This window comes from Myodes glareolus, chromosome 1 (genome assembly GCF_982192425.1).
Source record: "Myodes glareolus chromosome 1, mMyoGla1.1, whole genome shotgun sequence".
Taxonomy (NCBI): domain Eukaryota; kingdom Metazoa; phylum Chordata; class Mammalia; order Rodentia; family Cricetidae; genus Myodes; species Myodes glareolus.
In genome coordinates, this window is record NC_142026.1 from 35,653,531 (window position 1) to 35,679,043 (window position 25,513).

At 42.9% G+C, this 25,513-nt stretch overlaps 1 protein-coding gene across 1 annotated transcript in view; it reads left to right on the forward strand.

Moving 5' to 3' along the window:
- Window positions 1-872: 872 nt before the first annotated feature.
- Window positions 873-25,513, forward strand: part of Farp2 (FERM, ARH/RhoGEF and pleckstrin domain protein 2) — a 105,683-nt gene continuing 81,042 nt past the window's right edge. The window contains exons 1-2 of the mRNA XM_048441958.3: window positions 873-965; window positions 17,163-17,373. Coding sequence (XP_048297915.1) covers window positions 17,191-17,373 — 183 coding nt within the window. The 5' untranslated portion in view covers window positions 873-965; window positions 17,163-17,190. The remainder of the gene's footprint in view (window positions 966-17,162; window positions 17,374-25,513) is intronic.

A 25,513-nucleotide genomic window follows, 5' to 3' on the forward strand; every position in this document is an offset into this window, starting at 1 on the left:
TCACTTGGGAACCGTGCACAAATTGTTCCTGGGTTTATTTAGCCTGGCCATGGTTGAGAGGACTGACTCCGTGCAGGGCCATTCAATTAACCAATGGAACAAGAAAGTGAGGGTACTGCAAGTCACAGGAGTAGAGGGCCCAGAATCTGGTGTCACCGGTTTGATTCCCAAAAAGCCTCAAAACCAGAAGGGAACAACGAAGGCTTCCTGGGCGCTTCCTTGGTGTAGCCTGTCTCCGGTACAGCACCTCAAAAACAACCCTGGTGTCCACAGACTACGGTTCCATTATTCCTGGGGTAGGGGTGGGGGGAACACGACGGATGGGAGACGAGGCTGGCAGTCAGGGGCGTGACCAAGGGTATAAATGTCGGGGTAGTCGGGCGAGCAGAGGGGGGGCGGTGCGGGAGCAGTCCCAGACCTGCCCTGTTTGCCAAAGTCAGACTGTAGGCTGAGACCCGCCCCTATGCCACAGTCCCGTCCAAGGCTTACGCTGGGCTCACACGCGTTCCAGAGTCCAGCCCAGGCCAGAGTCTTCCCGTTGTTCCGAAGCCGGTCCAAGACCGAATCCTCCTGGCATATCAAAGACTAAGAACTCGCGGCTTTCTTAAGTCCCACCCAGTACAGAGTTCTCGAGTCTCCAAACCCCTCCCATCACCGAAGGTCCGCCCAGCGTGCTGGAGCACGGTTCCACCCGCGGAGGAGCTGCTCAGCTTTGCCTTGGACTCTGCGGTCCCCTCTCGCCCCGCCCTTCCCCGTGTGGCCACCAATCAGAACTAGGCGCTGCGCTCGCAGGAGCCCGTCGGGAGGACCCGCCCGCAGGCCAATCGGTGGTGCGTCCGCGGGGGGGCGGGGCTGCGGCGGACGCGCGGCGGGGGCGGGGAAGCAGCTAGCTGTCGGGATCGGGCGGCGCGGGCGCAGGACGTGGAGGAGGCCTGGCTGGCGGCGTCGCAGGCCGGTGTGGCACGGTGAGGACGCGGCGGCCGTGGGCGGGGGCAGAGGGCGAGCCGCGCAGGGCCGGTGGGGCGAGCTGGGGCTCTCTTCGTCGGCCGAACCTCAGCGGAACCTGAGTCGGACCAGGCCTGAGGCTGGCCGTCCACCAGAGAAAGTCCACGCCCGGCACTGAGGCCTTGGTGAGGCGCGCCAGCTCCTCGCCGAGTCCACGGTTGACAACACACGTCTGTGAACGGCCTGTCCGTGGAGGAGCGAAAGGAGGAGAGTCTGGAGTCGAGACTAGATGTCCGCTGAGAACAGGAGTGTTGCTTGTGTAAATGGGCAGTCTGGGGAGGAATGAGAGCTGCGGAGCTCCGCACGGAGCCTGGCTGTCAGCAGAGTACTGAGGGCAGGGACATCACACGTGGAGACCAGCTGTCGAGGAAGGGGGGTTATCGAGAGTCCCGGCGTCTCTCATGGACACTGGGTGTCCCGTGGAGGGTTAAGGGCCACTAGAATGCCCTCCTGAAGACCACCCCCTCCCCCTTTGCTCAACAAAGCAAGAGCCTTGGGAAGCACCACCAAGAGCCATAAATGAAAGCCCAGAAGGGCACTGGCCACTCCCTGTTTTTTCTTCTCTGCCTTTTCTTCAAAACTGAAACTCAAGTGTTAATGTTCTTACTCTGCTCGGATCTAGAAGTAGTACCGGCCCATTGCGTTTTGCTCACCCTAGATTATAAACACCTTTGCCATTTACACACGTGGCAGTGATTTCTCAGGATCTTTCATGCCCCCAGTAATGGTAGTGAAAAATTGAAACTAAAACGAGGTATTCGTGCAGAAAATAATGCCGATACATAGTGTTCAGAAAATGGAATGGCTTAAAAGTCCGGGCAGAATCTTTTAAAGGTGGCTTTTCTCGCTAGCTTTGCTTTGTTTCCATGAGGTGTTTTTGACTGGGCCACTGTGAAAATGTTTGGTAATTAGTGGTTAACACTGAATTTGCGTTGGTCTGGTGGAGACTGTATTATAGTCGGCTCTACAGAGAGGTTGTTTGAAATAGGGAGGTGTGAAGTAACCTTTACTTGTAGGCTAAATAAAATGTTTGAATGTCTGGAGACAGAAAGTCATTTATGAAGCACTTCGTGGCTGCTCTTTTGTCCGTTCTAAAGTCTTCAAAGGGGACATGCCCAAGTTGCACAGCCTTCCCACATCCCTACGGTTTTTATTGAGACAGTCTCCACAGCCCAGGCTGGCCTCCAACTCGCCACCCCCTTACCTCAGCCTCTGAGTGCCTAGAGTAGAGGTGTACATCGTGACTTCCTGGGCACAACTCCATTTTAGAGCCCAGGAGGAAGCAAACTGGGTGGGTTTAGGGCGTCATTCTGGGATATGTGCAAAACCAGTCATCGGCCCTGTGTCTCTAATGGCCTGCTTTGCTACATTTAATAGCAAGTTTATAGATGATAATACCTACAAATTCCTTTACCAAAGAGGAAGTCACTAGGAGGTATGTCCTTCATTTATCCCTGCCTTAGATTCCTTATCCATAGAGTGGGTTTACAGTGTACTTACCTCAGTCGTTGTTGTGAGGACTAAGAATCAATGTTTGGAAGCTGTGTAGATGACCTAGTATTGAGTAAGAACTTCATGAACTTCAGTAATTGTTACTAGCAAATGAAAGTAGCACAGGCTAACCCTGGGTCTTTGTCAGATGAGTTGGTAGAGAGTTAGACAGTGGTGCCACAGTTATCCTGCGTGGAGGGAAGGATATGAACTGGATTGCCTAAGCAGAGATTAATCCCTGGGCAATCCCATGGGAGGCTGTTTACGTCTGTCTGCTGGTTCCCCCTGTATTCACACGTTAACAGGTTTCTCTCAGTTCTGTCTGCTGCTTCAGTTACATTCATGTTTTTCTTTCCCCTGTTTGCCCATCTGATTTCCCTTTTCCCTTCATGAGCTTTGAACAACACCATGCAGGGCTAGGTGTGCAGCCAGAACACATTGAAAAGTTGGGTGACTTTAGTCTGCTCGCTCAGGTCAGTATGTGTGGAGTCAGTTGGCTCTAATGGCCCTGTTGATGTGATGGTTTGAATTTATGGAGGAAAGCTAAAAAGTCAAGGATCTCCTAAAACTTAGCATGATGAACCCCAGTGCTATCATTTTCTTGTTTATGTTGGAAGGGATTGTGGTCGACTATTTTTGGAAGGCAACTACCAGTATGTGATATTTTGATTTTTGAAATCCCACTTTTAAAAAATAATCAGATAAGCAAACATTGTATCGGTCAGGTGGTTAAGTAAGTACTCTTGGCCAGTAAACATTCTTGGCAAGCTCATTCCTGTTCCTCCTCAAAGCATAATTTGAACCATTTTTGATCCCAGGAAATATGCTTCAAACATGCTTTTAACCTTAAAGGTGAAATCATGTGCACACAAAAGTTCAAGTGTAAAAAATATGCATGAGTACATGGACAGAATCAGGAGGGCAGAATGATTTAGGTGATTTTGTTTTAGTCTTATAGGATTATTTCCCACTAAGCCTAAATACTAAGGTATTTTAGTTTATTGCTCCCTAAAGATACAAACCTGAGGATGGTTAGATGTCTGAATGGGTAAAGGTGCTTGCTGCCAAGCCTGGTGACCTGCATTGGAACCAGGGACACACATGGTAGAAGGAGAGAAATGATTCCCAAAAGATGTGCTCTGACCTCTTTATGTGAATGGTGTCAAACGTGCACACGCGTCCACGTTTGTAAATGTAATTAAAAAACAAAGGCGCTGTGACTACAGGACGTGATGAGGAGACCTGCTTTGGCTCCTCTCTCCTCCCCAATGTCCCACCCCAGCTTCAAAGTCTGCTTCAGTCTGGACTTCCATCCAGTTGATCTGCTGGAGCCCTCACAGCTCAGCCGCAGGCAGCTTCCTCTGCTCTCCTCCGTTGTCTTGAGCTGGCTGTACTCTGCCTTCCCCACCTGAGTGAGACAGGGTCTGTTCTGGAACTCGCTGTGTTGATCAGGCTGGTCTCAAACTCACAGAAACCTGCTTGCCTCTTTCTCAGGAGTGCTGGGAGTAAGGATGAGTGCATTATGCTCCACTCAATCCCTTGCTTCCTGTAAGTCCCCCACCCCACTGAGCATGAGCACACAGAGCAGCCACTCACTGCTCTAGTGATTTTTTTTTTAAATGTGACTTCAGCAAGCACGTGTTCTTGTGGGCTTACTCCATTGCTTTCCTTTCTTGATTCAACTCCTTTTGTGTGCACTGTAGAGTCAGGATGGAGTTGGAGCCGTCTGCAGAGGTGAGGAACTCCAAGTCATTCTCCTCTATGAGCGGGAGTTCCTTGAGTTACAGTGCGGACACACTGCCACCTATTACAGGTGCTTGCGAGCTATCAATGGCACAGTGTGAAGCAAAGGACTTGATCTGGGCCTTCTGGTAGTGGCAGTCACTTGGGGCATAGTAGCTACTGTCATGCATATGAGGATTGATAACTCTTTTTGGTTCGACTGTCCCTGTATCCCAGCTGCTCCTCCACCTGCCGGTCCTCTGCCATCCTCACTTTAGTGCACTTCACCATCTACCATTCCCACTGCACCGCAGGGATTTTCTCCCTTAGAAGGTCCTGTATCCTTAAACACTTAGAGTTTCTATAGTATCAGAATAATAGTTTCTGAACTATTAAACTAGTAAATAATAGTTTACTGAAATATATCAGTATAGTTTCAAATAATGTTTAAATGCTTGAAATACAAAATAATAAACCAGTAATATAATACAATAATAGTAAAGTCTTGTGGGGGAGCAAAGTCTGCTGCTAGGTTTTGTGAAACCTGAGGCATATATAATTAGAAAAGGGTAGACAGCTCACATCAGCCAAAAATTCCATCTCCAGAAGGATCAGACACCTTTGGTCTCTGTGGACACCTGCACTCGAAATGCAAGCTCACGGGCACACACACACACACAATTTAAAATTAAATATAAATCTCTTTAAATGAATAAGGTTACAAATAATAGTTAATTCCTTAAATAAACATTTGTTTAGTATGCAAAAAAGTAAGGAGCTAGGAACGTAGCTGAGTTGATAAAGAGTGAGCGCGTTCTTAGCATACACAAAGTCCTGAGTGTGATCCTCAGTGCCGCATAAGCCAAACATAGTGGTGGATCCCTGTGATCTCAGCATGGGTGGTAGAGACAGGAAAATAAGAAGTTCAGGGTAGTCAACACAGCCTGGGATACATGAGATTGTTTGGAAAGGAGGCAGCGTTTATTACCAGACATAATCCCTTTTTTCTTAACTATGTATTTTTAATTTCCTTTTCATGACAGTGAGAAAATAGAATTCATCTATTCTTCTAGAATAGTTGATAATTTTTTTAGTGGCAGAATACATAATTTATGATTTCACATATCGATACATTTTATAATTGTATACAAACACCTTTGTGTTCCTGGGGTGGGTGCAGGGTGGAAAGATTTTTATTCTCTTTTTCACAATTACATTTAATAAGGAAGAAAAATATTCATCTAAGGCATATTTACAGTTATAATTCTATATTACTGATGTATTTTTCTGATAGGTAAGGATTTGTACTTTGTCTTCTGAGAATTGAACACTGCCTAGAGTTTAACAAATCTACTGAAAATTTCTCACAGAAGAGCTTCCGGCTCCTTGTATTTCAATTTTTTTTCTTTTCTATTATCCATGTACCATCCATGCCAGATATTGGTGGACCCATTTGTGTTGGTTGCCTAGGGCCACCTAGGGTGTTCAGGAATTCATCTCATTTGAATGTACATAAATTAACTACGGGAAACTTAAATGTCCATCCACATTAATAGGTTTTTATCTGGCTCCCAGAAGTGCCAACTGCTCCTCCAGTCTACCTTCTCATAGGGGAGAATGGCTCAGGCAATATTACACCAGAAAGATCCAACAATCATAAGTGATTACAATCAGAATAATTTTTTGGTAAATCTTACAGAGACATATGACCATAGGAACACTTTGTGTGGGGCCTCACTAGTCCCTTGGAAATGAGGCCCATGTGAGAGACCTAGAGACCTGAGCTAGACTACTTGTTTATCGACTTTTATTGGGGTAGTTTTATACTCCATGCTTGATGCCAAGTAAACCAGCACTGTGTGGCATGAAGGTTCTAAGTGCATTTTCCTCGGCCATTTGTTGGAGAAGGAGGAAGTAATGTTGGAAATAAACTTACAAAGCTTTACTAAATATTTTGTCTATTTTACTAAAGTCAAATTTTCTTCAGTAGTAGTTAATATGGAGAGTGGACAACAATATCAAAATTAATTTCAGTGTTAAAAGTTTTTATGTATTTATTTTTGATTTTGGTTTTTTGAAACAAGTAGGCCTGACTGTCCTGGAACTCACTTTGTAGCCCAGGATGGCCTCGAACTCAAGGATCTGCCTGCTTCTGCCTTCCAAGTGCTGGCATTAAAGACATGCACTACTATGCTTAACTAATTAAACTGCTTAACTTTACTAATTAAACTGTCTTCGGAAAACAACAAGAACAACTGTAACTCTTAGACCAGAGACAGTATTTTTGCCTTCTCTGGAAGCTGTGTGATTTCAAAGGTAATATACATCCATTACTGTAAACAGTTGGGAAAGAATTTTACATTGAAAAGAAAAGTAAAAATTGGTCATTTACTCTTTCCCAGTGAGACCCACCATAAATATGTTTGGGCTTGTTTTTGAAGGAGCACAAGTTTATTTTGGCTTATGGTTTAAAACATGTGATAATGGAGTTAGTTTTTGGGAGTGCACACTGCATCCCGGCCCTCCCACTCACTAGTTAGAGCACCTGGATGTGTGTGTGATGCAGCTGTGGAAGACTCTGGCAAGCAAAAGGTAATGGGCAGTGGAGATGAAGGCCACCTCAATAGAGAGCTGCCTGTTTTTCCTCCCATTCCCTGGTGTGCCTTCAGAATGTTCAGAACCTGGAGGAGGGCTCCAGCGGAGAGTGGGGAAAGTCCACTGTTTTCCTCTCTGCTTTTCAGTCACTCCTCTAGCAGTTGCTTTTTTTCTCTCTTCCCTCTTGGAGCTCCATTCTGGGCAAAGTACAATTTGTGGGCAAACAGCGTTGCTAAAACCCCAAATTTCTGGCTAAAGGACTGAAAAGAGAGCAAAGTATACCAGAGAGGGCCCAGAGAGAAAGTTGCCCCTTCAAGGTTTTGACTTAGAGGCTCAACTCTGAGTGTATGTGAGTCAGAAACTGAGAACCAGGGTCTGGAGAGATGATCCATCAGATAAGAACGCTGGCTGTTTTTCCAGAGGACCTGTGTTCAATTCCCCAAACCCACATGCCAGTTGACAACCAGTTCCAAGGGATCCTATGCTTTCTTCTGGTCTCTGCAGCTCTAGCATCAGGGTGAGTGGAAAACAGGGTAAGTAGGGTTTTACTGGGGAATGTCAGGGTTCTGAAATGGAATTAGCACTGACAATATTCCACAGAAGACTGGATGGATCTGGCAGCCTGAATCCAGTCAGGCCAGTGTCTGCTCATCAGAAATACCAGTATGCTTCATAGGACTGAAATAAGATTCCAACAGCAGAGTGTTTTAAAAGTCTAGGATATAATTTAAAGATACTCATATATGAAAACCCAAGGAAATGCTCACAAGAAAAATACAGACTAAAACTGCAGTGATGTAAATGTTGAACTGGTCTGAGAACTTTGTGATTGTCAGTGTGCTGGCTAGTCAATATATCAGCTTGCTACACAAAATGCTATTATCTAAAAGGAGGGAACCTCAGTTGAGAAAATGCCCCAGTAAGATCTGGCTGTAAGGCATTTTCTTAATTAGTGATTGGTGGGTAAATGCCCAACCCATTGTGGGTGTGTACATCCCTGGGCTTGTGGTCCAGAGTTCTCTAAGAAAGCAAGTTGAGCAAGCCAGGGAAGCAATAAGCAGCAGCCCTCCATGGCTTCTGCATCACTTCCTGCCTGCAGATTCCTGCCTTGTTTGAGCTCCTGTCCTGACTTCCTTCAACGATGAGACATGCTGTGTAAGTGTAAGCCAAATAAACCTCCGCAACTTGCTTTTTGGTCATGGTGTTTCATCTCAGGAATAAAAACCCTAAGACTGTCAGGATTGTGGCCTCTGTGGCCATTAATTTTTAGTGTTCATTCTGGAAATGTGATACATAAACAGGACACTTTGCATATGTAATTAAGGGTACTAATCAGCGAACATTGAAATAATGAGGCTGGCCTGGATTCCGATTGGAGTTCTGTGGGGATCTCTCTCCAGCCGATACCAGGAGAGAGAGGTAGAGAGGCTAGAACATGTGTTTTCAATATATTCTTCCTGCCTTAGAAGGAGCCAGGAACCAAGAATGCAGGTGGCTTCTTGTTATCCTTGGGGGTTAAACCTGGGCCTACATTACTTGCCTAGTACTTATGAGGCCACCACAAAGATTTTTTTCAGTTACAGAATTTTGTTTTACATAAAATTAGAACATCTAGCAATTGTCTGAAGCACCAAGTGAAGGAAATTATAAATTTATTTAATGTTCAGATACTTAAACAACTAGGAAGTGAAAGTAAAGCTGTAAGGTGGATAAATATCAGTTGTGTCCAGAGGCATGTCTTCAGACCCAGTGACTGGTTTATTCTGTGGTGTTTGTGTGAAGTCTTCTTCTTTTTTTTTTTTTCTTGAGATAGGGTTTCTCTTATAGACCAGGCTGGCCTCAGACTTACAGAGATCCACCTGTCTCTGCCACCTGAGTGCTGACTGGGATTAAAGGCATGTGCCGCCACCACCGCCCGGCCAAAGGGTCTTTATTCTATAGCTAGTGCTGGACATGCCTCGCTAAGAAGACTGATCACAGAGCTTCACGGGGCTTATTTTATTTTTGGCTATAAGTACTATAAACTAGTTGGCACATCAGCTTTCAGGTTTTGCTTCATTGAGAAGCTTACAATAGAGTTGGGACTGGATCCTGTGTTCTAAATTTTCCATCTGCTGTCCTCATTTCAGCAAATGCCTGCCTCAGTCTAATTTTTGGTATGGTGTATGTGTATACCGTGGGTGTGCACACACATGTATGGATATATGTTGATATCAGGTGTTGTCTTCAGTCTCTTACTAAATGTGGATCGCATATTTGAACATTAGTTCCCAGTTGGTGGACTGCTTGTGAAGGATTCCAAAGTATGTACTGCCTTTTTGGAAGAGATGTGCCACTTGGGGTGGGTTTGAGGTTTCAACAGACTCCTGCCAGTCCCAGTGTGTCTTGCTCTTTCTACTTCCAACTGCTGGGTCAAGATATGATAAGCTCTTGGCTGTTCCTGTCCCAGTGCCTTTGTTTTGCCATCATGGACTCTAACCCTCTGAAACTGTAGGCCCGAAAGTCCTTTATAAGTTGCCTTGGACATGGTATTTTATCACAGCATTTTTTTTTTTAAAGTGGCTAAGACACTAAATTCAGTGTTCACAAATTGTGACTGATGGGCCAGGAGGCACCCAGGAGCACCTGTCTCGGCTTCCCCAGCACTGGAATCACAGGCACACTTGGTTTGTGTGAGTTCTGGTGCAGCAAACTTTCTTGTCGGACTGTCTTTGGATCGCCAGCCTGCAAATAACAACCCAGAGACTTGTTATTAACTATGAGAGCTTGGCCTTAGCTTAGGCTTGTCTCAACCAGCTCTTAGAACCTAAACTAACCTATCTATGTTAATCTGCATTCTGCCACATGGCGTTAACTTTGTCCATACTGCCCATCCTGCTTTTTCCACATTTGACTGGCAACTCTGCCTTTCTTCTATCCCCAGAAGTCCTGCCTAACTTCTCTGTCCTTGGAAGTCCTGCTTAACCTCTTCCCGCCTACGTATTGGATATTCAGTTCTTTATTACACCAATCACAGCAACACATCTTCACACAGTGTACAAATATCTCACAATACTCTGGGGATCCATGCTCAAATCTTTAAGCCTTGTACAACAAGCACTTTACAACTGAGCTGTCTTCCCAGCTCTTCTATGGCCTTTAAAGCCTTAACAGTCACCAGCATCAAGATCTCTTGGCTGATGTTGCTGAGGATGGCAGAACTAGTGTTTGCAAGGGTCACATTTGTGCAGAGGGTGACTCCAGGTCTGGTTTCTGTGGTGCTGAGGCCACGTCAGCTACCAACTGGCAGTGCAACTGTGTCTGGAGCAGTGGTGTGTGTTTATACAGTGAGACTCCTGGGAAGGGTGTGGATGTTCGCTCACACCTGCCCGTCTGCCTAGCTAGCTGTTTCTCTTTGGGTCTTTGAACCTTGCCCTGTAATATAAAACCAACATTGTTTTTCAGCTTCTGCGTATTGATTAACTTGCTTACTTATTATCTTTTTTTAGTAAGTTGTGCTTAGAGAATGAGGGAGCCATTTCTTGCTATGCTGCAGGGGTGTTGCCCAAGATTGGAGGACTGGGTAGGAATCCGTTTATCACCAGCTATGAAAGCTGACTCACGGGCCAGTGAGATGGATTAGCTAGTAAAGGCATTTGCTGCCAAACCTAAAGTCCTGAGTTTCCATCCTTGGGACTCACATGGAAGAATGAGAAAACCAACTTCTACAAGTAAACCTATCACCTCCACATACATGATGTGGCACAGATGTGCCCATACACATATATACAAACAAATGTTTTTGTTTTTTAAGTTCTTAACATTGAGTAAATTTTAGACCTGTAAGACAGATTTCATGAAAATGAAAGTATGATATTCTGTCTCTTTGGTTACTCAGTAAAGAAATTTGCCTATTAAGTCTCTCACAAGGACCCAGGGTTTCAAAGAAGGCAGATGTTCACTGCCCAGCAGAATTCTAGCTAGTTCCCTTACTGTGGACAGTAGACTGTGCCTTTGTTCAGGAAGAGCAAGAATCTTGGTAACCAGATCAAGGCTCAAAGCAGACTCTGGTTAAGTGTTCCGTGTCACCATCTATCTGTCTATCTATCTGTCTATCCATCCAGTTTTAGTGCAGAACTTCGCATACCCATTCCATCCTATACATCACATCCCCCCCACTGTCAGCAGCCCTTTCCAGAGCAGACATCTGTTACATCACCACCATCCCCAAAGCCTTTGCCAACTTTTAACTGAATTTTCAACTCTAGGAAATGACACATCACAGGGTTTTTTAAATTATTATTTTTAAGTGGGAACATACCGAAGCAGCCAGATTTGTAGTGAATGGTACAAAATGATGGAAATTGTATCCAGCTACCAGAGATATTTTTAGGAATGCAGACTACAAAGCATTCCATTCACATGGAAAAAAAAAGATGAGAAAATTCCTTGAGTTCTGGTTCTTTGCCCTGCCTTTCTGTGGACATCTGGGGGTGGTGCTCCAGCCAATACCACGACAGGGCGGAAGTGACCATAGGCTCCCGGAACTGTTTCTGTCCTAAGCTTCTTAATATTTATTTATAAGCACACAAAGCAAAATAAAGTTCATTCCTGTTGGGTCATATCTTTCATAAGGCAGATTCAGGGCATACTCCCCTCCTTCAAATTTTCCTCCTGCCAGATGAAAGCAAACAATTCTGAGTGAAGCACCTTGTGCTTCTGCAGTAAGAGCCCAGCGGTCTGCCATTCCCTAAGCAGCTGAGAGAGCAGAGAAAGGCTGCCCAGCATTCCCTCACTGCGTTGTCTACCAGTGTTCTGTCAAGTTCTTTTCATCTCTGCTCAACTTGGTGATACATCGAGGCTTCAAGTCTTAACCTTAAGACCACATCTCAAGCAGGGACTTGGCACTGAGTGCTTGTTAAGTGGGTAGTTGACACACACCACTCACCGTTGCAGAACAGCAAACAGATTTGTCTGTGAATTTGCAGCAGAGCGCCTCCAGGGTCATTTCTTTTCCAAACCAGTGTGAATAAGAGTGTTAGGACTCTGGGTCTCAGCTGTAGCTCTGTGAATGACTCTCTTTGAACCAGATGAAAAGAAAGACAAAGGTCACGGCTCAGAAGGTGTGTAAGCTTGCAGAGGTTTCCCTGGTGAGCTGTAGTTCAGGAGAGCTTTGATATCCCTCGAGTTCTTCTGTGTCTTCTGTTCTTATGGCCAATGAGCTAATTAATGTTAAATGAAAAGTTACAGCTATGGCTAGAGTTAAGCTGTTTTAAATATATTTTTGCTAAATATACACATACAGTGTGAACATATGACTTAATTTTGTAGGGTTTTTTAAAAAGATTTGTTTTGTATGTATGTGCATTTGAACTTCAGAGGCCAGAAGAGTGTCAGATTCCCTGGAACTAGAGCTGCAGATGACTGCCAGCTTCTTGATGTGAGTGCTAGGAACTCAACCCAGGTTCTCTGCAAGAACAGCAGTGCTCTTAACTGCTGAGTCATCTCTCTAGCTCCATCTGTTTTGTTTCTGAGAGAGTGTTTAAGTGTATTTGTTCTTGCAGAGGACCTGGGTTTGATTGCCGGCACCCACATGACAGCTCACAACTGTCCATAACTTGTTTCAGGGATCCTTGTTTGAGGATCCTCTGACCTCAGACATCAGGCATGCATGTGGCACATAGACGTACATGCAAGCAAAACACTCACATGCAAAATAAGTAAATCTTTAAAAAAAGGTGGCGGGGGAGGAAGGAAGGCAGGCAAGCTTGCTGCTCTTGCATGAGTACCCAGGTTCAGTTCCCAACACCCACATGATGGTTCACAACCATCTGTGTAACTTCAATACCAGAGGATCCAATGCTTTCTTTTCACCTTACAGGCTCCTATAGGCATGCAGCACACACACATAAATAAGTAAGTAAATATTTTTTGAAAAAGGATCAGTTCAGTTCCCAATACTCACTTGGTGGCTCACGACTGTCTATAATTAAGTTCCAGGAGATCTGATGCTCTTTTATGGCCTCCTCAGGCACTGCATTCACGAGGTGCTGAGACATACATGCAGGTAAAACACCTATACACATAAAAAATAAAAATAATAAAGGGGCTGGGCTAAAGAGATGGCCCACTGGTTAAGAGCTTTTGTTAAGGCTGATCTTGAACTTGTGACCACCTGCCTCAGCCTCCTAGATGCATGTGTATGCCACCACACTGTGTGGCTTAATGCTTTATAAAGTGCACTCTATCTGCCCTAGGAGTTACGCTGTGACCTATTTAAGTAAGAGAGGGACTCTTATTCTGAGTGCACTAGCAATAACTTCCCTTGCGTTTTCTTTTTAGTGTGTTTTTTTTTCCCCAACATAGTGTATACTTCTAGGCCCTGTGATTATCTTTGTTCACTTTCTTAGAATTGCATGGTTAGATGCAACCTTCTTATAACAAATACAAGCTGGGTAATAGTGGCACACACCTTTAATCCTAGCATCAGGAGGCAGAAGTAGATGGATCTCTGTGAGTTTGAGTCCAGCCTGATCTACAGAGTCTATTCCAGTACAGTCAAGGCTACACAGAAACCCTGTCTTGAAAAACAAATACAACAGAAAACCTGAAGAATTTTTCCCTTTCAATATAGAAGCTGAGCCCAGTGTCAGGTACCCATTGCCCAAACTGTGAGAGTCAAGAGGATGGATTGAGTCAGGGGATATAATAAAATCCTGTCTCTAAATTGATACATATGAAAATACAAGTGAAAATTACATAGTAAGATAAATTCAGAAAATAGCCTCTAAAAATGTATTTTGACTATGTATTTTCAGAGTTGTAGCCTTCCTTCAGGGAAGACTGGCTTTGATGAGCAGAGTGAAACACATTCCTTGTTTCAGGAGAACTAACTTAAGTTCGTCAGTTTTCCCATCACTGTAACAAAACACCTGAGCCAACAACTCCAGGGAAGAGGGCTTTATCTGAATCAGTCTAAGGCTGTAGTCCACAGTCACTTTCTCTTTGCTTCTGAGTCCATTTGTAGTGAAACAACGGCATGGCAGAGGGCATGTGGTGGAGTAAAGTGGCTGATGCCCACTGGCCTACTTCCCCCAAGCAGGCCCTAAGGCAATAATGCCATCCAATTATGAACCTTGCAGTGGGTTAATCCACCATAGGGTTAGAGCCCTCATAATTCAATCACTTCTCAAAAGCTCATCAGATGGTAGCCAGGCCTTTATCACTGGAACCTTTGGGAGCAGTTCATGCTCAAATTTTAGCAGAACGCTGCATGATTCCAGTATTTTATAAATGTAAACAGATGAAGAGCGTAGAGGCCACTGTTTGTATTTTCCTCTACTTCCTCTGTGGAGGTACCCTAAAGATAGAAGTCTCCATTTACAGTCTCTTTTGCATTAAAATTTTGTGAAAGTGAAGTGAAAACGTCCGTGAGTGTAGTGCTCGAAGCTTCATAGACTTGTGTTAATATTAACAGTGGGGCACTCTTAAGTGCTGGTCTGCTGTGTCAGTCTTCAGTCTTACGCATGACAGTCTATACAGTATACTGCTTGATGAGACAGTGCAATGTCTTTAATGCCATGGTACTAGGTAACTACTTAGCTAGCAAACAGAGTGAGAATCTAATCCCTGCCCTCAGGGGCGTACAGACTAGAGAGTGGGTCAAAGCTACCTGAGCCTCACATGTAAGTAGTTGGCTTATTCATTGGTCTGAACTGCTTTATACAGGAACTGAGGTGGAAAACTGACTTGGTACAATTATGTACCACTTCATCATTTTGCTCTCTCTCATTATACTTGTTTTTTAAAATATTTATTTGTGTGCATATGTCTGGATGTGTTGGACTCTAGTGTCCAAGCCGAGAAGGAGTCACCCCCAGAGACCACCTCACATACCACAGCCGATGCAAAAGCATGAGGATTTTATTAATTCTGTCATGACAGGGTCCCTCAGCATTCGGGAAGTCGAAAGACCTCGAATAGCTGGTACAGTCTACTTTTAAAGGAGAAGGCCCCATAGAAACAAGAGGGGTTGTTCCTTGACCATTATGATTGGCTTATTCGAAAAGGGCTAATACCAATAATTGACTGGAGAACTATTGTCAGATCAGATGAGGTAAGAGGTCATTTTGATCCCGTTTCCCAGGGGACTGAATCAAAACATACGTATATGGGTAATTGTTCAGGAACTGAGGACGTGCATGTGTAGCTGTTAGGTCCTTGGTTCCCAGGGGAGGAGGGGAAGCACTAAGGCACGGAGGCTGAGAGGGTTTGGAATTGTCAGGAATGGCTTCAGAATTGTCTTAAAGTCTTACAGATGCACATATGTGTTACATTTGTGGAGGCCAGAGAACAGTTTTCTGCAGTCAGTTCTGTCCTGGGGTAGAGCCCAGGTCATTGCGCTTGGCCAAGTGCTTTTACTTGCTGAGCCTTCTCACTGGCCCTTATGTTGCACTTTGCCAAAAGATTTTACCCTTCTTCGATAACCTGGGAGCATTCAGCACTTCTCAGCCAAGACCCTTGTGGGATGTGGTTTTCAGAAGGAATTGGTTGGCAGTGAATTATGAAGAAGCTTTTCAAATGTAATTCAAAGGCTACAAGACCCTTTGTTTAGTTTGTTTTGATAAGATATGTGTGAAAACAGAGAAGGACCCGCAGCAGTGGTTGGCACAAAAGAGAATAGGCTGGGGATCGAGTGAGTTTGCTGTTTTTTGTTTTCTTAGTGCTGGGCTAACAGTCTGCCACTGAGCTACAGCTACAGCCCAAGTGAAATAAATTCTTTAAGAGGTTACTACAGTTCAGAGAAACCCAAAAAAAGACTACAGTTAACAGAAAACATTCACAAAGTAATTTAAGAGACGCTCAGTCAGTTTTGCAGACTGCATTCTTTATTGGTTAGACATCTGGTGTTTGTGTCTCACTTCTACCACATTGGCATGTATTTTTTGCTATCCTGGTTTTACTGTTAAACATTTTTCATTTTTCTTTTTGTTGTTTGTTGTTTTAAAGGCAAGTTCTCACTGTGTAGACCAGGCTGGTCTCAGACTCACAGAGTGTCTCTTGCCTCTGCCTCCTGCTTGCTGAAATTTAAGGCATGACCCCCATACCCAGCTTGTTTAGCTTTGGGTGTTTTTTTTTTTTTGTTGTTGTTGTTTTGTTTTGTTTTTTTTTTAAAGAGATGGTCCCATATAGACCAAGCTGGCCTTGAACTTGCTATGTAGTCAAGGATGATCTTAAACTCAGACCCAAACTCCTGCTCCTGCATGCTGAAATTAGGTGTGTGCTACCACCACCTGCTTTATGTGATGCTGGGGATTGAACTCTGGTCTTTGTTCATGCTGGGCAAACGCTGTAATAACCAGCCCATATCCCTACTCCTTAATTTTCTTTTAAGTTGATTTTTAACATAAGTAATATACTTAAAAATGAAAATTTCTGTAAATAGTAAGTACCATAGTATAAGGAAAAACAGTATTATAGATTTGAGCAGATACTTAGCTTGCTCTTTGTTAAAAAACAGCCAGGATATTACCTTATTAGACTCGACGACTTATAAACAGGCTTTTCCTGTAGTGCCACAGGAGGATTGAAAATGACCCTGACCCTCTTGGACCTTTGGTGTCATCTATTAAATGGTCTTGCATAGTGATGCCAGTGTTACGGTGGGTTTGAGGTGGGTCCAACTTGCGGATAGTCTGCGGCAGGTGTGTGGAATCACCAGGTCCTCGTCTGGACTGCCGTTTGGTGCTGTACCTCAGATTTCCTCTCAAATGACCAGTGGCAACTGCTATGCTCTAGAAAGTACAAGGAGTACGAAGCTGGCAAAGATGAGTCTGGCTGTTTTCATGTCCTTTGGCTGCATCCCTGGTGGCCTTCTTTGCACACTGAGCCAATGTAAAAGGCAGGTCCATGGCTGCTTCAGATTACTATGACGATGCCAGTCACATGCTGATGCTCTCCGATCACTTTTACTAGAAAGGACACTGTCCAGCACTTGAACCTAATTGTTAGCACATGTGACTGGGCTGAAGCAGGAAGGCATGCTGGGTATTGAGCAGTTCTGGGAAGAGAGATAGTCATAGGTTTTCTCCCTCTCCCAGGTGTGTGGTAATGATATCACTCATGAATGGCTTCTGGGAGGTCCAGTGAGTTAATATATGTGCCTGCCTCAGAGAACCTTGGAAATATTTTATTGATTTTTGTGCTACAACCATATGTATAGCAGAAGAAAAACTTAATGTTCCTTATTTTAATGTAATTTAAAACTCATAGAAGTTAAATATACAATATTGTGGGTTCTTATGAGCCCATTTTTTTTACATTGCTTTGATATCTAAATAATGTAGTGATTTAGTATGTTTTTGTCTTAGTGTTTCCTCCACCTTCAACTAATGAAGAATGGGGGAGATAGAAGGAACATACAGAGCTTTACCAACTTCTGGCACACGGTTGGGCGACCAGACCTCTGTTGGAGTGAGTACCCTGGAACCGGAGCAGACCCTCTCACCCAGGATGCAGGAGAAGCACCTGCACATCAGAGTGAAGTTGCTGGATAATACTGTGGAAGTATTTGACATTGAGGTAGGAAGCTTGATTTTTAAGACATATTTCCTTCTGTGTTCAAAAGTCAAGTAATTCTGTACCAGATTCCATTTTGCTGGTAAGAGTTTGTGTTGTGTATTTGTTCAGGTAACCAAGAGTTGCTTTGATAGCTACCCAACAGAGTCTTTGGAAATAGTAGATCTAAGTTAACTTTCAGATAAAATTCTGAAGGATACACTGTTTCCATCCTTTTGTTTTCAGAGAATGACTAAAGAATACAAACTGACCAAATGACTTTGACTCAACATACATTCCCCTTGTAGGTGTCTGGAGTCCTGGTACCTCCATAATAGATGCCAGGTGGCCTCAAGGTGTGTCAGCATACCTGTCTGCCCGGGGACTGAATGACCACTAGGAAGAGAGCCTGTGGATGAGGTGTTACACAGTGAGGGGTGACATCAATATGTACTGGACGGTGAGGGCCTGCACTGACAGGGAGCCAACAGGAAAGCCTTGTATTGGGAGTTAGTGTGTAGTGAGGGTCTTGCATTGGGTAGTGTGGGCCTGACTTCCCAAGGGAGTGTAGTGAACCTGGCCTTAAAGGCTGTGTGCAGTGAAGGTGAGCCTGCTGTTGTGAGGAGGTGCACAGCGAGTGCTAACGCTGGAAGGCAGTTCACGTTATTAGTGCAGAACTTACTTGCTCAGGTTAACTTATACAGGTGTTTGGGTTTTTTTTTTTTGAACAAGATTGCCTGTAACCCAGACTGACCTTGAACTCTGTATATAGCTAAAGATGATTTGTAGCTAAAAATATTCCATTTGTCAGTATATAACCATTTAACTATTAATAATGCTGTTTATGGACATTCATGTAAAAGATTCTATGTGAGCATATGTCTTAATTTCTTTGGTATGAACAGGGAGGTCAAATTGCAACATCACATGATAACTCATTTAGTCATTTGAGGATGCTAATCTGTCTCCCAAACTCACGGTTCTACTTTTTTATTCCCATCAGCATATTAAAGGGTTCTGGTTTCTCTACATTTTTTTGAACCTTTGAATTCAGCCATCCTAATGGGTGTGACATTTAGGAAATTGCTCCTGAGATGGATTGTAAGGACAAAGTGGCTCAGTCAGAGTGGGCCCTGTCTCTGAGTCAGCACAGCAGAGAGAGCTGTGTCTGCAGTGCAAGGGTAGGAGGAGCTGGGGGAAAGTGTTCTTCATCTGCCCATAAAGACCCTGAAGAGGTACCCCTAGATATGAACAAAAGTTTGGTTGTGTGATTTTAGAACATTTTAGTTTCATCTAGAAATGTTACACAGGTTTATAGGAATAGCAAATGTATTGATTCCTGTCTGTTTGGTTTGTTTTGGGTATGGTTGTGAGACGCAGTTAAATTCTATAGCCCAGGTTGGCATAGAATTTGCTGTGTGTACAGTCCAGGCTAACCTCAAACTGAACTATAAGGTTAAATGTTGATTTAAATAAAGTAGCAGATAAGGTGGTGTGCACCTGTAATCCCAGTACTCAGGAGGCTGAAGCAGGAGGATTGCCACAAATTACAGATAAGCTTGAGCTAACAAAGTTATTCTTCCATTCTAGCCACTTGTACTCTTGGGAGTTCTTTCTTACTTCTCTTAATAGATGGACATTTTGTGTTCTTACTTCTTGTTCCAGTTCCCATATGCTTCTTGGGCCTGAGAGTGAACTGAGAGGCCACTTGCTCAGTGAGACTTATGTGGCTATTGATCATTTAGAACCCAGAATACTGAGTTAAACTCAACAAGAGCTGTGAAAGTCTCCTTCATACTCAAGGCACCCACATCATTTTAAAGTTCCCCCAAGATTAAATCCAGCAAGCCAGCGAGTCTGTGGAGACCTCGAACACCTAAGCTTAAATATTCTCAGAGAATCCAGGAGGTAGATGAATATCAAAAACACTGAAAAAGACATCACAGCAAATTTTACAAAGTGCCTCCCTAGGCAGTGTCATAGAAGACACACTGGGTGGTTTCTGCCCCTCAGATAAAGGATTGTGACAGAGTCTGTGAATTGACACTACTTATTGAAAACACTTTTTCTTATTCCTTCCGACTTTTTGAATTTCTTAATATTTAACAAACATGATCAGATTGTTAAGATAGTTTTTCTTCTTTTTAACTCTCTGTGCCTTTTATCATGTTATCACATTGATTCCATTAGCTTCCAGTGCTGTGTTAAACACACATGTTGAGAAAAGATATTGTCTTGTTCTTAATCTTAAGGCAAAACATTTGCAACTTTATCCTTAAGTATATTATTTGCTGTGGGTTTTTATAGATGCCTTTAACATGTTAAGAAGTTGCCATCTATTCCTGGCTAAGTGAGACTTCTCCCCTTCTCTTTAAAACCATATGTTAAAATTTGCCAATTTTTTGCATTAATTATTAACAAATGATAATTTGTTTTTCTTTATTGCTTTCCTTTTTGAGACGGGGTCTCACTATGTAACCCTGGTTCACTCTGTATACCATGCTGCCCTGTAACTCAGAGACCTCCCTGCCTCTGCATCCTGAGCGCTGGGATTAAAGTCATGTGTCATCATGTCCTGCTCACTTGCTTTTTTCTTATTCTTTTGATGTTATTAATTACATTAATTATATTGTCATAACTCTCACTTATTACCTTCTGAACCCAGGCACCAGCATGTCCTGGAATCCCCAACCTCTCATGCATCACTAGTTGGCTAGTTTTTCTCCTGCTTGACGCAAGCTAGAGAAGAGGGGACCTCAGTTGAAGGAATGGCACCAAAACTATTGGCCTGGAAGCAAGCCCGTGGTGCATTTTCTTGATTAATGGTTGGTGTGGGTGGGCCCATGTCATTGTGAATTGTGACACCCCTCAGCCGATGGTCCTGAGTTGTTCATACAGGCTGAGAAAACCATGAAGAGCAAACCAGTGAGCAGTGATTGTCTTTGCTTCAGTTCCTGCCTCCAAGTTTTTGCCTTGAGTTCCTACCCTGACTTCTTCAGTGATGAACTGACTATAAGCTATAAGATGAAAGAAACCCTTTCCTCCCCGACTTCTTTTGGTTATGGTGTTTTGAAAATAGAAACCCTGGCTAATAAGCTTGTACATCCTTGTTTCTTCCAACACTTATTGTGTAGCTAAATCTTTTTTTTCAAAACAGGGTTTCTCTGTGTAATAGCCTTGGATGTCCTGGAACTCACTTTGTAGACCAGGCTGGCCTCGAACTCACAGAGATCCACCTGTCTCTGCCTCCTGTGTGCTGAGATTAAAGGCGTGTACCACTGCCACTCGGCTGCTAAATCTTATTTATCCATCAGGAATCTGCTAAACTATCACTTCCTTTGGGTGGATTTCCCAAAACCAAATCCCCTTCCTCCTCATTATTGTACTTAAGATTATCAAAACTATGCATTATATATGTAAGTTACATTTATTTATTTAAAATAATATATATTCTTGACATTTATGGTTGTAGTATTTGGTTATCCAGAGGTCAGTCAGTGGCTGCTTTCTGACCCGGAAGAGTGTTATTTGTCTCAGTTAACTGAATGAGGTATATGGTTGTAAACACTATAATCTGACCTCTGCTCTAAAGAGTCTTAGTTTTGAGTCTTATGGTTATTTATTTTATTTTATTTTTTTTGAGACAGGGTTTCTCTGTGTTGCCCTGGCTATCCTGGAACGCACTCTGTAGACCAGGCTTGCCTCAAACTTACAGAGATCTGCCTGCCTCTGCTTCTGAGTGCACCACTACACCCAGCCTTAAGTTTATTTTAGAATCAGGACTGATGATACTGCCATCTGTAGACATCATTTGCTGAAACTTAGTTACCAGAATTTTGTAAGATGGTGAATGAAGATGCACATCTTGGTTCTTCATACTATGACTAGATTGAGATGCTCCTGTCTGTGTAGAAGGCACTTACTGCAGTGATGCAGGAAAAAAGAGAAAACCACCGGGACAGTTTTGGGGTGAAGCGCATGTGTGGATGTAGGCTTCAGTTATTATTCTTATTTTAATGGACTTTTGACATTGATAGATGGGATATTTGGCTATCTAAAGGTCAGTCAGTGACTGACTTTCTGACCTAGGATAATCTTGTTTGTTTCGGCTTATTGAATGAGTTGTATGGTTGCTGATCAACACTGAAATCTAGCTTTATCTCTAGAGACATAACTATTTCAGAACCTTATAGAAGAGGTATGTATCGGCTTTCTTTGTCCCACATGCTATGCTGTGGAGTAGAAATGCTTTCAGATCTGGCATTGACAGGCAGGCCAACTCTGTCATTCATACAGTGAAGGGGATACCCAAGTCCTCTCCTACAGAGGATCCTCTCCATACTGCAGAGAGCAGGAAGTCTAGGGCAGGTGAACTTTGATTGGTTGATGATTTGCTATTTTAAAACTCAGGAGTTAATATGAAGGAATAACTTTTCTATTACCTGAAGGTTAGTATTGTAGCAGAAGTGACTTTAATAATTACAAGAAGCATTGGTGTTGAGGATGTGGTTCGATGGTAGAGCACTTGCTAGCATGTACAAAGAAAGCCCTAAGTTTAACTTTCAGCACCATGCTAGAAACCAACCAAACAAACAAACAAATAGGTAAAACAGATATAGTGATATATTCCTGTAATCTCAGTGTCTTGGGGGCTATTGCAGGGGAATTACTATAAATTTGAGGCTGGCCTGTACTACATATTGAGTACCAGGTTAGCCAAGGCTACAGAGTGAGATGTTTTTTCCTCAAACAAAACAAAAAGTGGTCTTAGGCTGAGCATGGTGGCAAAAACCTTTAATCCCAGCTCTGGGAAGGCAGAGTCAAGCGGATCTCTGAGTTCTGCATGAACCAGAGCTACGTAAAAAGACCCTATCTCTGAAAAGGTGGCTCAGTGGTAAACAGCATTCACTGACTGCTCTTTCAGAACATTGAAGTTTAATTCCCAGTACCCCCATGATGACTCATGACGATTTATAACTCCATTTCCGGAGAATCTACATGTTCTTTGGGTTTCTGCAGGCATCTCTGGCATGCTTGTGGTACACACTCATTCACAGGAGATAAATAATAAATTAATAACTAAAATAACAAAGACCCTGTCTCAACAAAATAAATAAATGAAAGAAAAAGAGGTCTGGGCTGTAGATGTCAGATGCAGATGGGAAGGATGTCCTGTACCTTTACTGAGAAATGGGAATCAAGTTCTAATGAGCACTTGGGTGTTTTTCGTTAGTACTACTCTATTTTTTCATATTTCAATATCCCTTAGTATATGCAAAACTAATGCATGGGCCTTCATTTTCTTTGTTGAAGAAGTAACTTGCCATGTGTGAATCCCAGCACTCAGGCAGAGGCCGGCTAGCTAAAGAAGTGAAAGAAATACAGAGGTAGGCTGGGAATGTAGCCACGTTGGTGTCATGCTTGTCTGTTATGTTCAGAGCCTCGGGTTTGGTCTCTGGCACTGCATAAATAGGATATAATAGTACACGTGTCGTCACTGCCCGTCAGTCACTGCCCCTCATCCGCCTGCAGGATGTAAGTTCAAGGTCATCTTCAGCTGCACAGGGAGTTCAAGGCCAGCATGTGCAAATGAAATACATATCAAAACAAACAAAAAATGAATTGCAAAGCAATAGTTCAACTATGTGATGAGGGCAAACTCTCAGGCGTGAAGTTCCTTGCTAGAATACAAATTTTGTGTTCCAGTAAAAGCTTAATGCTTTCGTTTTGACCGGGAAAAAAAATAGTCAGAATTCCAGAAAGTATTGTAAACAGATGTTTGCCATTTCTCCCACATGAGCATCCTAAATATGGCAAATAAATGGCCTTAGAACTCATTTTGGTCTGACCTCAGAAGAAAAAGCTAGTAATTTAACATCTTAAGTTTGGGGATAATGTAGGTGTTTGCAAAAGCTCTTAGAAGAGTTTAGGACACATCGCTGTTACATGACTCTGCCCTAGATCTTGAAACCTGTGATTTTGTCATAGAAAACTGATTGTTTTTTAAAAAATCCTAATGCTAGGAATGTGGTTGGGTGGTGCGTGGCAGGCATTGACATTCTTATTCTTGGCTATTCTGATTGTGTTATTGGGACTCTCTGTACCAGCTCCCCCCACCTAACCCCTGCAAACACCCCTGTGCTTGATTAGAAAGTAAATGATGCCTGATGAACAAGGTAAGTTTTAAAATAGAGGATGGGAAATGTTATCTTGCCTATCCTGGTACCCCCAAAACTTGTTTAGCCACGGTTTTATAAAGGAGACTGCTACAGTGATTCAGGATCTCAGCAGAGGATATAGAAGTGAATTTGTTGGTTAGTTCCCAGCTTTTTTAGCTGTGGGTCACAACCCCATATGGGTTCATGTAACTGAATGTGCGGATTGTGAAAAACTTGGCATCAGTAAAAGATTTCTTAATGAACAATGCTTAAAAAGTAATTCAGAACTGAATGTGCATAATACGTGCAGTGCTTACCCACCTTACACTGCACCATATTCCGATTGCTGCCTTGTTTCTGAACACAACGCGCACCCTTCATACTGCATATACTTTACACCATGCAAGCCCAGTGAATGTTGCCTGAAAAGCCTCAACTCAGATTCAAGGCTGTTATATGGTATAAATTGCCTTGTTTTTATTATAGATGCAAAATTTTCTCTGTCTATAGAAATATAATGGTTTAATTATAGAAAACAAAGACTTGTAATACTTTTCTACCATCGTTTTCTCTCAGCAGGTATCAAGTTAACTTGTCTTTTGATTGTCTTGGTTTAGAGTGTTTGTATTGATGGCTTAAGTTTCATTTTGAAATATTAAATGAACTTTGTAGAATTAAGTTAGAATTTCCAATTGTTTCTGAAATGGCAGTAAACATCTATTTTGTGTTATATATTGATACAAAGTAGCATTCTCAACATTGATGACTATAAAATCAAAATATTGTTCAACCCTGAAAAACATTAAAGATTCTCTGAGTCCTGCAGCATCAAATGTTCAACCAAGATTTAATTCTTAAAAGTAAATATGCACCAGTCGATGGTGGAGCACACCTTTAATTCCAGCACCAGGCAGGTAGGGGCAGGTGGATCTCTGTGAGTTTGAGGCCAGCCTGGTCTATAGAGTGAGTTTCAGGACAGCTGGGTCTACACAGAGAAACCTTGTCTCAAAAAACAAAATAAAACAAAACAAATATGTACTTATATCTCTTTGTATTCAAATTTGCTTTTATTCTTAATAAATGATTAACTTATTTGTATACCAAAGATTTTGTTTGTTTTGCTTTTGTTGTTGGTTGTTTTCAACAGGGTTTCTCTGTGTTGTCCTGGCTGTCCTGGAACTCGCTCTCTAGCTGGTCTTTTAACTCAGAGATCTACCTGCTTCTGCCTCATGAGTACGGGGATTGAAGGCATGCAGCACCACTGCCAGGCCAAAGTGGTGTAGGAGGTCCTTCTTTCTATGTGTTGCTTGCATTGGTTAATTAATAAAGAAAGTGCCTTGGCCTGATAGGCCAGAACATAGGTAGGTGGAGAAGACAGAACTGAATTCTGGGAGGAAGAAAGCAGAGTGAGAGAGCTGCCAGAGTCAGACATGCTGAATCTTTCCCAGTAAGCCACTGCCACTTGGTAATATACAGATTAATAGAAATGGGTTAAATCAAGATGTGAGAGTTAGCCAATAAGAGACTAGAGCTAATGGGCCAAGCAGTAATTCAATTAATACAGTTTCTATGTGGTTATTTTGGGGCTAAGCAAGCCAGGTGGCTGGGACGAACAAGTGGGCCCTCCTCCCTACAACACCAAAGGATTATTTCTAAGAGAAATTTCTATATGACTTACTGGTAAATGCCTGTTGTATATGCCTGTACAAATGGGATCATGAAAATTTTACTGGGTAAAAGGGAAGAAGTCGCTCTAAGTCAGGATATCTTGGCTTGTCGTGCTGTCCCTTGAGCACCAGGGATTCTCACCTTGATGTCATTTATCTCCTCGTTACCAGCCCCAGCAGGGACGTGTGGGCTACAAGCCCCAACCTCTGTGCTTTCTTTTTACTTGCATGATCAAGAAAGAAGTTAACTCATGAGAGACATCTGCTTATTTTACCTTTAAATTATCACTACCTTTCTGTTTTTGAATCTCCTTTTGATATTAAAACACTATATTCTTG